The 9937-nt window shown below is 38.6% G+C and overlaps 1 protein-coding gene across 4 annotated transcripts in view; it reads left to right on the top strand.

Annotated features, from left to right (window-relative positions):
• Positions 1–3735: 3735 nt before the first annotated feature.
• Positions 3736–9937, top strand: part of LOC109073123 (fermitin family homolog 2) — a 54348-nt gene continuing 48146 nt past the window's right edge. For all 4 annotated transcript variants that reach the window (XM_042774505.1, XM_042774504.1, XM_042774503.1 and 1 more), the window contains exons 1-2: positions 3736–3955; positions 4927–5084. In XM_042774505.1, the coding sequence (XP_042630439.1) occupies positions 4928–5084 (157 nt within the window). In that variant the 5' untranslated portion in view covers positions 3736–3955; position 4927. The remainder of the gene's footprint in view (positions 3956–4926; positions 5085–9937) is intronic.

The raw sequence follows: 9937 nt of genomic DNA, 5'->3' as shown, positions 1-9937 counted from the left end.
ATTTTTTATAATGAGAATATGGAATAAATGCTTACTTTTCATGAAACTAATCTCCCAATGCAATTAATAAACAAACAAAGCAAATGAGAATTTTGATCTTATGAATTAATAAACAAACAAAGCTTTTGATATTTTTTGTCTTATGTGACTTTCTTGCTGGGTAGATGAGGGTTTTGTTATTTTTTGTTTTTATTGTATAGATGAATTTATTTTTTTTGAGCAATTTTTTCTTTGTTATTTCTTTTGTTTTGTTTTGTTGCTTGGATGTGTTCTGGACATGTTCTTGACAGATTTTTGCAAGATTCACTTCACTACAGTTGTAGCATTTATATGTGCCACGAATAACAACACTAATAAACGTAGAGGTCAGCTGACGGGAAATCTGATATTTAGGCTAGAATAGGTTCAGATGTGACCGGCTCAAGACTGTTGTGTCATGTATTTTGATGTTCCTGTTCCTTCAGCCACTACTTCTTGACACGCAGCGCTGTTGATTGAAGATTTATATGTCCTTGTACTGTAGGTCACGTTTACTGAAATGTGTCGATGCTACTAATACTGATGTTCAAGTCATCTGGTCACCTTCTGAAACTTAAATTGGTTGTCTGATTAGATTCATTTAGAATGAGTTCTCATGTATATGTATTGTATTTTTTTTTTTACCCATTACTCTAGACCCGTTTCCCAACTTTTTTGTCTTGTATATCCCGCAGGCCCATCAGTAAAGCTTTATCAACACAAATGTTTCCCTGTTAACTCATGATACACTGGATCTCAGTTAGCTCTACTGTTAATACATTAAACTGCATTGATTCTCTTAACGAGTCACCCGAGTGTGTTTGTCTATTACACACAGTGCACGAGGCGATCAGAGAGAACCTTCCTCAGAATAAAGACTCCATGTGTTTATTTATAAATCAAATACGGGGTGTTCAACAAGGTTTGCAGTCTTGTGTGGGGCAGAAAAACGGGTTTCAGTGAGAATTGGACATTGGAGAGCTGTCAGTGTTTAAAGTCAACAACATTCACACAAACACAAGCTCTTTGTTTCTGTTTAGAGGTTTATCAGCAAACGAATAACAGCAAAGTCTTGCCAGGTTCCTCAAATAGCATTATAATAACCTATAATTATCTATATATTTATTATGTTTATCTAGACAAGCAAACATATAGATGATTTCATTAAAGGGGAGGAAGCGTTATTATGGATTATGGACTCAAATTTTGATCAGAAGCAATTGTTTGAGGTTAAAAATATCTTCACGAGACATTAACTGATGGATTGAAGTGCTGTGGATTATTGTGATGTTTTATCAGCTGTTTGGACTCTCATTCTGACGGCACCCATTCACTGCAAGAAACAAACTCATCTGCATCTTGGATGTCCTGAGGGTGAGAACCTTTTCAGCAGATTTTCATTTTTGGGTGAACTGATCCTTTAAGGGTTTGTAAATCAAAGAAATCAATATCTTTAAACCTGAAGTGCAAACACAGTTTGTCTGTTTTGGGTACAAAGTTTATTCACTTATTAGTTCATAGCGTGAGCAACATTGTTCTGTGTTTGAACCTCACGGCTCTTTTCAGTGGTCTAATATAAAAATACAGTGGGTTAATGTCAAAAAATATGTGGAATAAGAACAAATACAGATCACTTGGAAATAATCTCAATGCAATGCTGGTGAATAATGAGTTGAAACACACATGAGCTTAGGTGTATATTCTGCTGCAGTACATGCTATATTATATCCCATATGACTGTGTTTAATAACAACATTCATCTAACTCCTGCATAATTGTCTTATATGCAGTTTTAGAGCTCATTGTTTGAGAGACATGTGAGTTTGGCCACCAGATGGCAACCCTCATCTGACCGTTCCCATGCTCCAGATGTGTCCACACAGCTACCAGGAGATCTGCATTGACTTTGCATAAGCTTAGAGGGAGTACATTAGACAATATTTGTTCTGTTTATGTCTTGAGATACAATCATTGTTATATTTCAACGACTAAAAAAAAAAAAAAAAAAAAAAAAAAAGTGCATTTCATATAAAAGGAAAAGATATTTTTTTTGTTTTTTTTTTGGTTAGTTAGATGGATCTTTGATAAATAATGTTCTCGGCATTACAAGAGCACACTTAAGGAACAGTTTCAGAGTAAAAGTGACTCATTTATGTTCTCATGTGTGTAACAGTTCCCGTCACAGCTCACACATATACAGAAGCTCCTCTTCTCGTGAAGCTCTTCTCATCCGCTTCATTCCCCTGCTCTGCATCACGGCCTGTTGTTTACACGGTAATTAAAACACGGCCTAAAAAGGCAATGCCTCCCCGGCCAGACACAGAGGAGGAGGTCAGAGAGAGAGAGAGAGAGAGAGAGAGAGGTTATAAATTCTTGTGATGCAATCCACGACTCGAGCACAAATTCCTGCTCCGGAGTTCACGAGAAGCTGGATTTGAGCTCTGTTTGAAATATTCAAATGCATTTTATAGAAGAGTCATCCATATATATATATATATATATATATATATATATTTCACATCCAAAAGCATGTAGGTTTTATGTCAGATAAACAGCTGCAAAATACCTTATAATATCACATCATATTAACTGACTTCACATATGATAGTGAAGAATAAATAAATAAATAAAACCTGTAGTAAACCTGAAATCAAAAGAGCAGGGAAGGCTAGATAGATGGCTACTAGAAAGTGTATATTTAACTCATAAAAGAACTTATAGTCAGCCATACAGGTAACTAACTCATAACACTGTATTACCATAAAAGGCAGCTGCTACAGTAATATTCCAGATGGCCTGCTAACTCTTGGATTTACTCCCACTGAAATGCTTTGAAACACTAATTCGACAATTGTGTGTTGTGTTTATTACTGTTAAATGATGGTTATCAGTGATCACAATCGTTTAGACACAATTAACCCATTCAGAACAACTGTTTGGTGATTTCAGAGAAAAGTTAACTGATGTTAGTATTCACGAGAAACACTTCACAAACGAGAAAGTGAACTGATGACGAGAAAAAGCAGAATACTTTACAAAAATAGAAGGAATAATGAATTTAATTTTATAATTTCAAACATTATGGGAACGTTAAACATTCTGCAACAAGTAGTGACGTTTAAAAATGTTTGGTGGACGTCCAATTAAAACGTTTCAGAAAAAAAAAAAAAAACATGTAAAAATAATGTTTTTTGTGCTTTTAAGAACGAACACCATTGAAGACCATCACTGGAACGACGTTTGTGCGTGATGTTTTTATTTACTTTAATTTGCATTTTATTTGTTAGAATTTCAGACATTTATATTATAATGTTCTCGACGATACAGGAGCACTTTCTAAAACAGAAAGAAAAATAAACAAAGTGTTTTCGGGGGTACTTTATAAATTTGTAAGAAAGATAGAAAAATTGTGTTTTTGTGTTTAAAGATTTAATAGTTAAATATTTAAAAATACCTTACGGTATCGGAGGGGGGAGGAGAGGAGAGAGAAGCGCGAGAGACCTTACGTTGAGTATTGATAAGAGAGACACGTCATGAGAGAGTAGAGAGTGAGAATGCTGGAGAGTGATGATAGGACGGGGAGCGAGCAAGAGCGCGAGGGACGAGATCTGAGAGGCGAGAGAGAGAGAGAGAGAGAGAGAGAGAGAGAGACGGAGGGACGTTATCTGAGGGCGGGAGGAGAGAGAGAGAGAGAGACACAGACACACACACACACACACACAGAGAGAGAGAGACACACAGAGCGGCCGCTGGTGGACTCCATTAACGCAAACCCCTTCAGGAGCTCCGCCGCTGGACTTTGGCGATTTTTCCTCGTTCGGGAACCTTCCTCATGATAGGATTAAATACGCGGTCGAAGGACAGAGAACGCGTCGCCTGTTGAAGTTCTGGGGACTGAAGTCGTGTTTCGCGGATTTGTTTGGCCGTGTTAGTGAAGGTTAGTGAACGCTATGATTTCAGGATTGATCTGGCGTACGTTACCCCGCCACTCTGAATAAAAAACCTCACTGTTGCGCTCTTCAAACCCGACTGCTTACTTCAACTCGAAAGCCTACGCTCCTATTCGAGCGGAAAGCCAGCAAACCGTAACTTTCTCAGTGTTTTCGAGGTCTTTTCTCTCATTCTGTCTGTGTTCAGTTGGAGCGGCGCTGCTGACGTCACCGGAGCCCTAGCTCGAGTCTGACCGTTAGTTGCTGGAGCTAACGTTACAGGTTTAATTTCACTAAACTAAAACCATTATAACCTCCAGTGTGACGTTTTATTATACGATTCATTAAATCAGGCGGCTGGTGCGATTTAACTAACGTTACTTAAGCATTTAGTTCAGCACAGACTTCTGGAAATAATATAAACTCCATTCAGTTTAAATGCGCTTTATTGGCATTTACCGTTTTTAATGTATAATATCTCATATTTAATAACTCTAATGCAATTTTCCCAGTCCTAAAGAGTTTGTGTTTTGTTGCACATCTACTTGCACATTTTTTTTTTTTCTTTCATTGATAAAGTGTTGTGTCTGTGTACACTGCCATTGGCTCAGAAAGTAGTGTGCTGTAGGGTGCATCATAAGTGCTCACTGCAAAATGTTGTCTAGGTGGAAAGCTAACTAGATTTTGAGATCCAGCACTCTTAAGAGCATTTGGTGTGAGCTAAGTTAGTTGGTGCATATTTGATAGTCTTGTATTTTAGTGTTTGTCATGTTTTTTGCTGTCTTAGTTCTGGTTGGTTCTGTTTTATATGTTGTTCCATTGGAAAGCACTTTGGTCAACATGAGTTGTTTTTAAATGTGCTGTACAAATAAACAAACACACACATCTGTGTCTCAGTCTGAAGAGCTTTGATTGAGGCTGTAGGCCACTAGTTGCTGAAGTTGACCGATCTTAATGGTCTTTGACGCTGTTTCTATAGGATGGCGTTGGACGGGATCCGGATGCCGGATGGCTGCTATGCGGATGGGACCTGGGAGCTGAAGATGCATGTCACGGACCTCAACAGGGACGTGTCTCTCAGAGTCACCGGGGAAATCCACATCGGCGGTGTGATGCTCAAACTCGTGGAGAAGCTCGGTGCGTGTGTACAGTTCCACCCTTCAGGATGAGTTTGTGGTTTCATTGACTCACGGTCGGCTTACACACGACTGTTCGCTGGAAACTGAATTATAATACAGATTCGACTATAATTCATCATACACTGAATTCAGAATTAGTGATTCCTGCTGCTCTGTAGCAGGTATTCTTACATTAATAATAATAATAATAATAATAATAAACCAGTAGACCACAGTTTAATTGGTTTACATTTGCTAAATTTGAGAGCATAAGCATTGACTGAGTCATAATAGCAAAAGTGGTCAAACCTAACCAACAGACTTACCAATGACCAGTGCTTATTTTTTGTAACATTGTGAATTTTCCATAAATATTGCAGTGGTTAGTCATCATTAAAGTGTATCGTTAAGGCGCATTCACACCGAGGATGTTAACTGCAACTTCAGTGTTATAATATTTGTTCTGGTTCTGTGGAAATAGTGGAGTTGACGCAGTTTTTTGACACACTCTAGAAACATTGTCAGCCAATCGGAAACCTCCCGACTTTAAAGAGCTCCAACATTTGAACCGTTAAAACTTCATCTTGCACATATAGGCTAATAAACACAACATAAGTTGATGTGGATGCTAAAATAGTTATTTTCTCGGTGTGAACAGGCCATCATCAGTTGGTTTTATCAGCCGGTTAATGCAATGGTTGATTGATAATTATTCCCTTGCATTTTCAAATGAGTGTTTCTGTGTCAGAGATTGAGACCAATTTATTGTGGTTAGAAAACGATGGTTTGGGATGATATTAAATGTAGCATAGTCTGCTTCCTCGCTGTTTCCTCACAGTTCATCCTTGTTGTTTAGAGCTACAGAACAAATCAGCCTTTGTTTCCGTGCTCGTCCCACTCCATGAAGATGGGGTCATATGAAAGAAGAAGATGGAGAACACATGTGTTCTGATTCTCGCTTGTGAAGGGCTTGCTGTACTGTATTAGCAGCTACAGTTTTCTGGATGTGTTTGGTTTAGCACTTAATCAGCTCTGGCACCTGTTGTTTTCTTCTTTGCTGGTGAATGTGGCACACCAGGACCTCCTGCGGCTCTACCTTCATCTTAGTGCAACAATGTAAAAAAAAAAAAACAGCTTTGTTTGAGGGTAGATGTGTGTGAGAAAACTCATTCAGGATCTAGTTACCCGTGATCATGCATTAACCCTGTAAACTCTTCAGGAATGTGTAGTGGTGCTATGGGAGAGAGCTTGTGCTAGTTTAAAGCACATGTTAGCTATTAACCCCTCAGAGAGAGAGACTTTCAAACAGCATTTCTTCATGAACGCTGCTGGAGGAGTCCTGTGTGGAGCAAAACAAAAATGTTGTCGTACTCCCCTGTGCTTCGTTACTGTCTTTTGGTGTTTAGAAATATCGTGTATTGGCTCATTAAACAAACAGCGGCACAGCTCTCGCAATGCCTAATACTAAATATAGATAATATGCATTATAAGACACATTAAAAGATATATACAAAACCAGTCCCAGAACCAGAGTTCGCTGTGCTGTTGGTCATCAGAATCTTCTTTGTACTATGATTAGGCCCACATGAAATCTGTGCAGTACATAGAATTAGAAAAGCTATGATTCACAAATTCCTACTCATCCTTCACCCCCCGTGTGTTTCTTTATTATATATTTCGCCTTCAGCTGCCATTAGGAGTACTGTACTCTTTGCTCTGTTTACCTCTCTGCTCGCTTTTGACTCTTTTCAAAATGGGTTTCAGACTCCATTTCATATTTGATTCTCTGAATTAAACATTTGCATTTTGCATTTACATTTATTCATTTAGCAGACTCTTGTATGTGACTTACAATTGAGGAATACAACAAGCGATTCATCTTAGAGGCAGATAAACACAGGAAGTGCTCGTAATACAACATTTCAGACATCGTTCAGATTAGTTCAAGATCGAACAGGAAGGGATTAAGGAAAGAGTAAGGGAAAAAAATTATGATGCAACTAAATATTGAGCTGTCGCTTGAAAATTGTCAGGGATTCAGCATTCCGGAGGGGGGTGGGAAGATCGTTCCACCAGCCGGGAACGGTGAACGAGAATGTTCTGGAAAGTGATTGTGTGCCTCTCTGTGATGGTACCATGAGACGTCGCTCAGTTGTACATCTCAGGCTTCTGGAGATTTATAAGTGTGCGTGGAAGTAGGATGTGCTGAGCCTGTGGCTATTCTATATGCAAGCATCAATGACTTGAACTTTATGCAAGCCACAACCGCTAGCCACTGCAGGGAGATAAAGAGAGGTGTGACGTGGGCCCTTTTGGGCTCGATGCAGCCAAGTTGTGATGCTGCATTCTGAATCATTTTTAGAGGTTTGATTGTTGCAACAGTCCAGCCTAGAAATGACAAGGGCCTGGGCGAGAAGTTGTGCAGTGTGCTCCGTTAGGAAGGGCCTGATCTTTCTGATGTTGTGCAATGCAAACCTGCATGATTGTGTGGTTTTTGCAATGTGGTCTTTGAAAGTTGGTCATCAAAGATCACACCAAGATTTCTGAACATATATGCAAAGTAAAGGTTCAGTAAAAATTTTTTTTTTTTTTTTTTTTTTTTTTTTTTCTGACTTTTATTTCACAAGTCAGGCTTTAAGTCCACATGAAATCAAAATGAATTTATTATTTTTTTTTAGTGTTAGTATCAATATGTTATCTATAAGGCACTGTGCTCCAAACCAGTGACAAAATTCGCATTCAGAAGATACAAGCATTCAAAGCTTGCAGTTCAGCAAAAAAACGGCTCAGGGTTTTTTTTTTTTTTTTTTTTTGACGTCACATCATACTTCATCATCAAATCTTCTGACCAATTAAATGCTCTCTAGAATCTGAAGAGCCTGCCAACTGCAACAATAAATGGACTCTGAAGCTGTGGTGAGAAAAAAAATTGAGACGTCAAAAAATCGTTGAGGCGTTTTGCCGAACTGAAGCTCACGTCAAAAAATCCTTCTGAATGCGAATTTTGTCACTGTTTTGGAGCACAGTGCCTTATAGATAACCTTAAGACTAACATATTGATACTAACACTAAAAAGAAATCTTGTTGTGATCTTTGATGACTAACTGACTTACAAAGACCACATTGCAAAAACCGCTCTTGTAGTATTTCCTGTATAGCGAATGGCTCGTAGTGCACAATGTAGGCGACAGGGAACGATTCAGACAGTGTAAATAAGGTTTCGATTGGTGCAAATAAGATCTGGGTTCACATTGTTTCACGCAAACCGCAGCAGAGGTTTGAGAGACCAGAGACGCAATCGCACGGAGCAGATCATATGCGTGAGTCGGCATATATTACAAACTTTTACAACTACACAGCCTCTGCATGATTATGACCACTATTTTGTTTTACTAAGAGTTTCATATTGAATCTAGGGGGTAATCTGTTAGACTGTGGCTGTCAAATGCGGCTTTACCGTGTAGCTCAGCGGCTCTGGTCCGAGCAGATATAAATAAAACGCTATTGGCTATTTTTAAAAGGGGCGGGGCTGCTAGATATGTCCCGCCCTCTCTTCCTGTTTCAGTTGAAATTACGTCACCATATAGAATAATGCTGCATGTTTCAAGGCACTTCAGGGGACCTCTAACAGGGTTAAACAGATCAGCGGTACCCCAGGTTCTTGGATGCTCTGAGCTCTCTGGATGCCAAATACCATACAGATAATGTGCACATGTTCATTTTCTCTTTTGACATACTGTGGGATCTAAGTAACGGATAGTGTGAAACCACCATCATGTTGTGGGAGTTGTTACATGACATGGTGTTAACAGACTCAATAAGACTATTGCAATTTAAAATGAGCTGTGTGTTTTTCTCTTGAGCTGTTTGTCACAAATCTTATATGAATCTATCCCTTCATCCTGCTGTAATGTGGTGCATATTTAAGAACAGGCGCTTCTAAATTGTTCTCAAGTGACCACCGTCACATGTTATCATGAGCTCTGTGATTGGTGGAAGGGGGTCAAATTACTCTTCTTTTGTGACTTTCATTTTGCTCTTGTGATCACTGTGAGCTCGACCTGTCTGTCCTGCTTTATGAAGACAAAGATGCCATACACCTCTGGTGTGCATGACCTTTCTGTTTCATGAAATCCATTCTGTTCCCTTGACATGATATGCCTGTCCTCCTTTATAAAGTACTGAATTCTGTTGTTTGGTCTTTGCTGTACTTTGGAACTAAGAGTGTATATGTGATCCTCAGTCGAACCATCTCTCATACTGGCCTTTGAAATGAAATGTTGCTGTTTAGTAATAGCAACACGTTCTTTTTAAAGTAACACAATTGATTATATTTTGTAGAACAAAATTCCACTCTGTCCAGTTCATTTGTGCAGCTTTTCAGACTCTCCAAATGTACTCCGATCATCTCCGGATCGCTTATGTGCAACAAATTCACTTCTTAATAACCCTAGGTGTTCATTTCAAACAAGTTAACTGAACTTCCTTGATGATTTTGACGCCAAAATAAGCCGATAATTAAGAGTCCTGAGCACAGCTTGACCAACTAACATTTTGTCATTTTTCGTCTTACGGTGGTATTTTATTATTTTTTTTTTTGTTTTTCTAATATTTTAGGGAAAGTAAACCAAGCTAGCACCATATCTTTCTTGGTAAATCTAAACAATAGTGAGCAGAGACTCGTAATAAAAGACTGACTTCTCTTATGTTCACACTGGGCTTTGATTCAGTAAACTCTTAAAAATAAAGGTTCTTCATCATTGGCATCGATGGTTCCATGAAGAAACTTTAACATCCATGGAACCTTTCAATTCCACAAAAGGTTCTTTAGATGATTAAAATGTTCAATATATTCACTCATGTTCATTTCGT

The sequence above is a fragment of the Cyprinus carpio genome, chromosome A17 (genome assembly GCF_018340385.1).
Source record: "Cyprinus carpio isolate SPL01 chromosome A17, ASM1834038v1, whole genome shotgun sequence".
In the NCBI taxonomy this organism is placed as follows: Eukaryota; Metazoa; Chordata; class Actinopteri; order Cypriniformes; family Cyprinidae; genus Cyprinus; species Cyprinus carpio.
The sequence above is the reverse complement of the archived record's forward strand: the minus strand, read 5'-3'. Positions and strand labels throughout refer to the sequence as shown.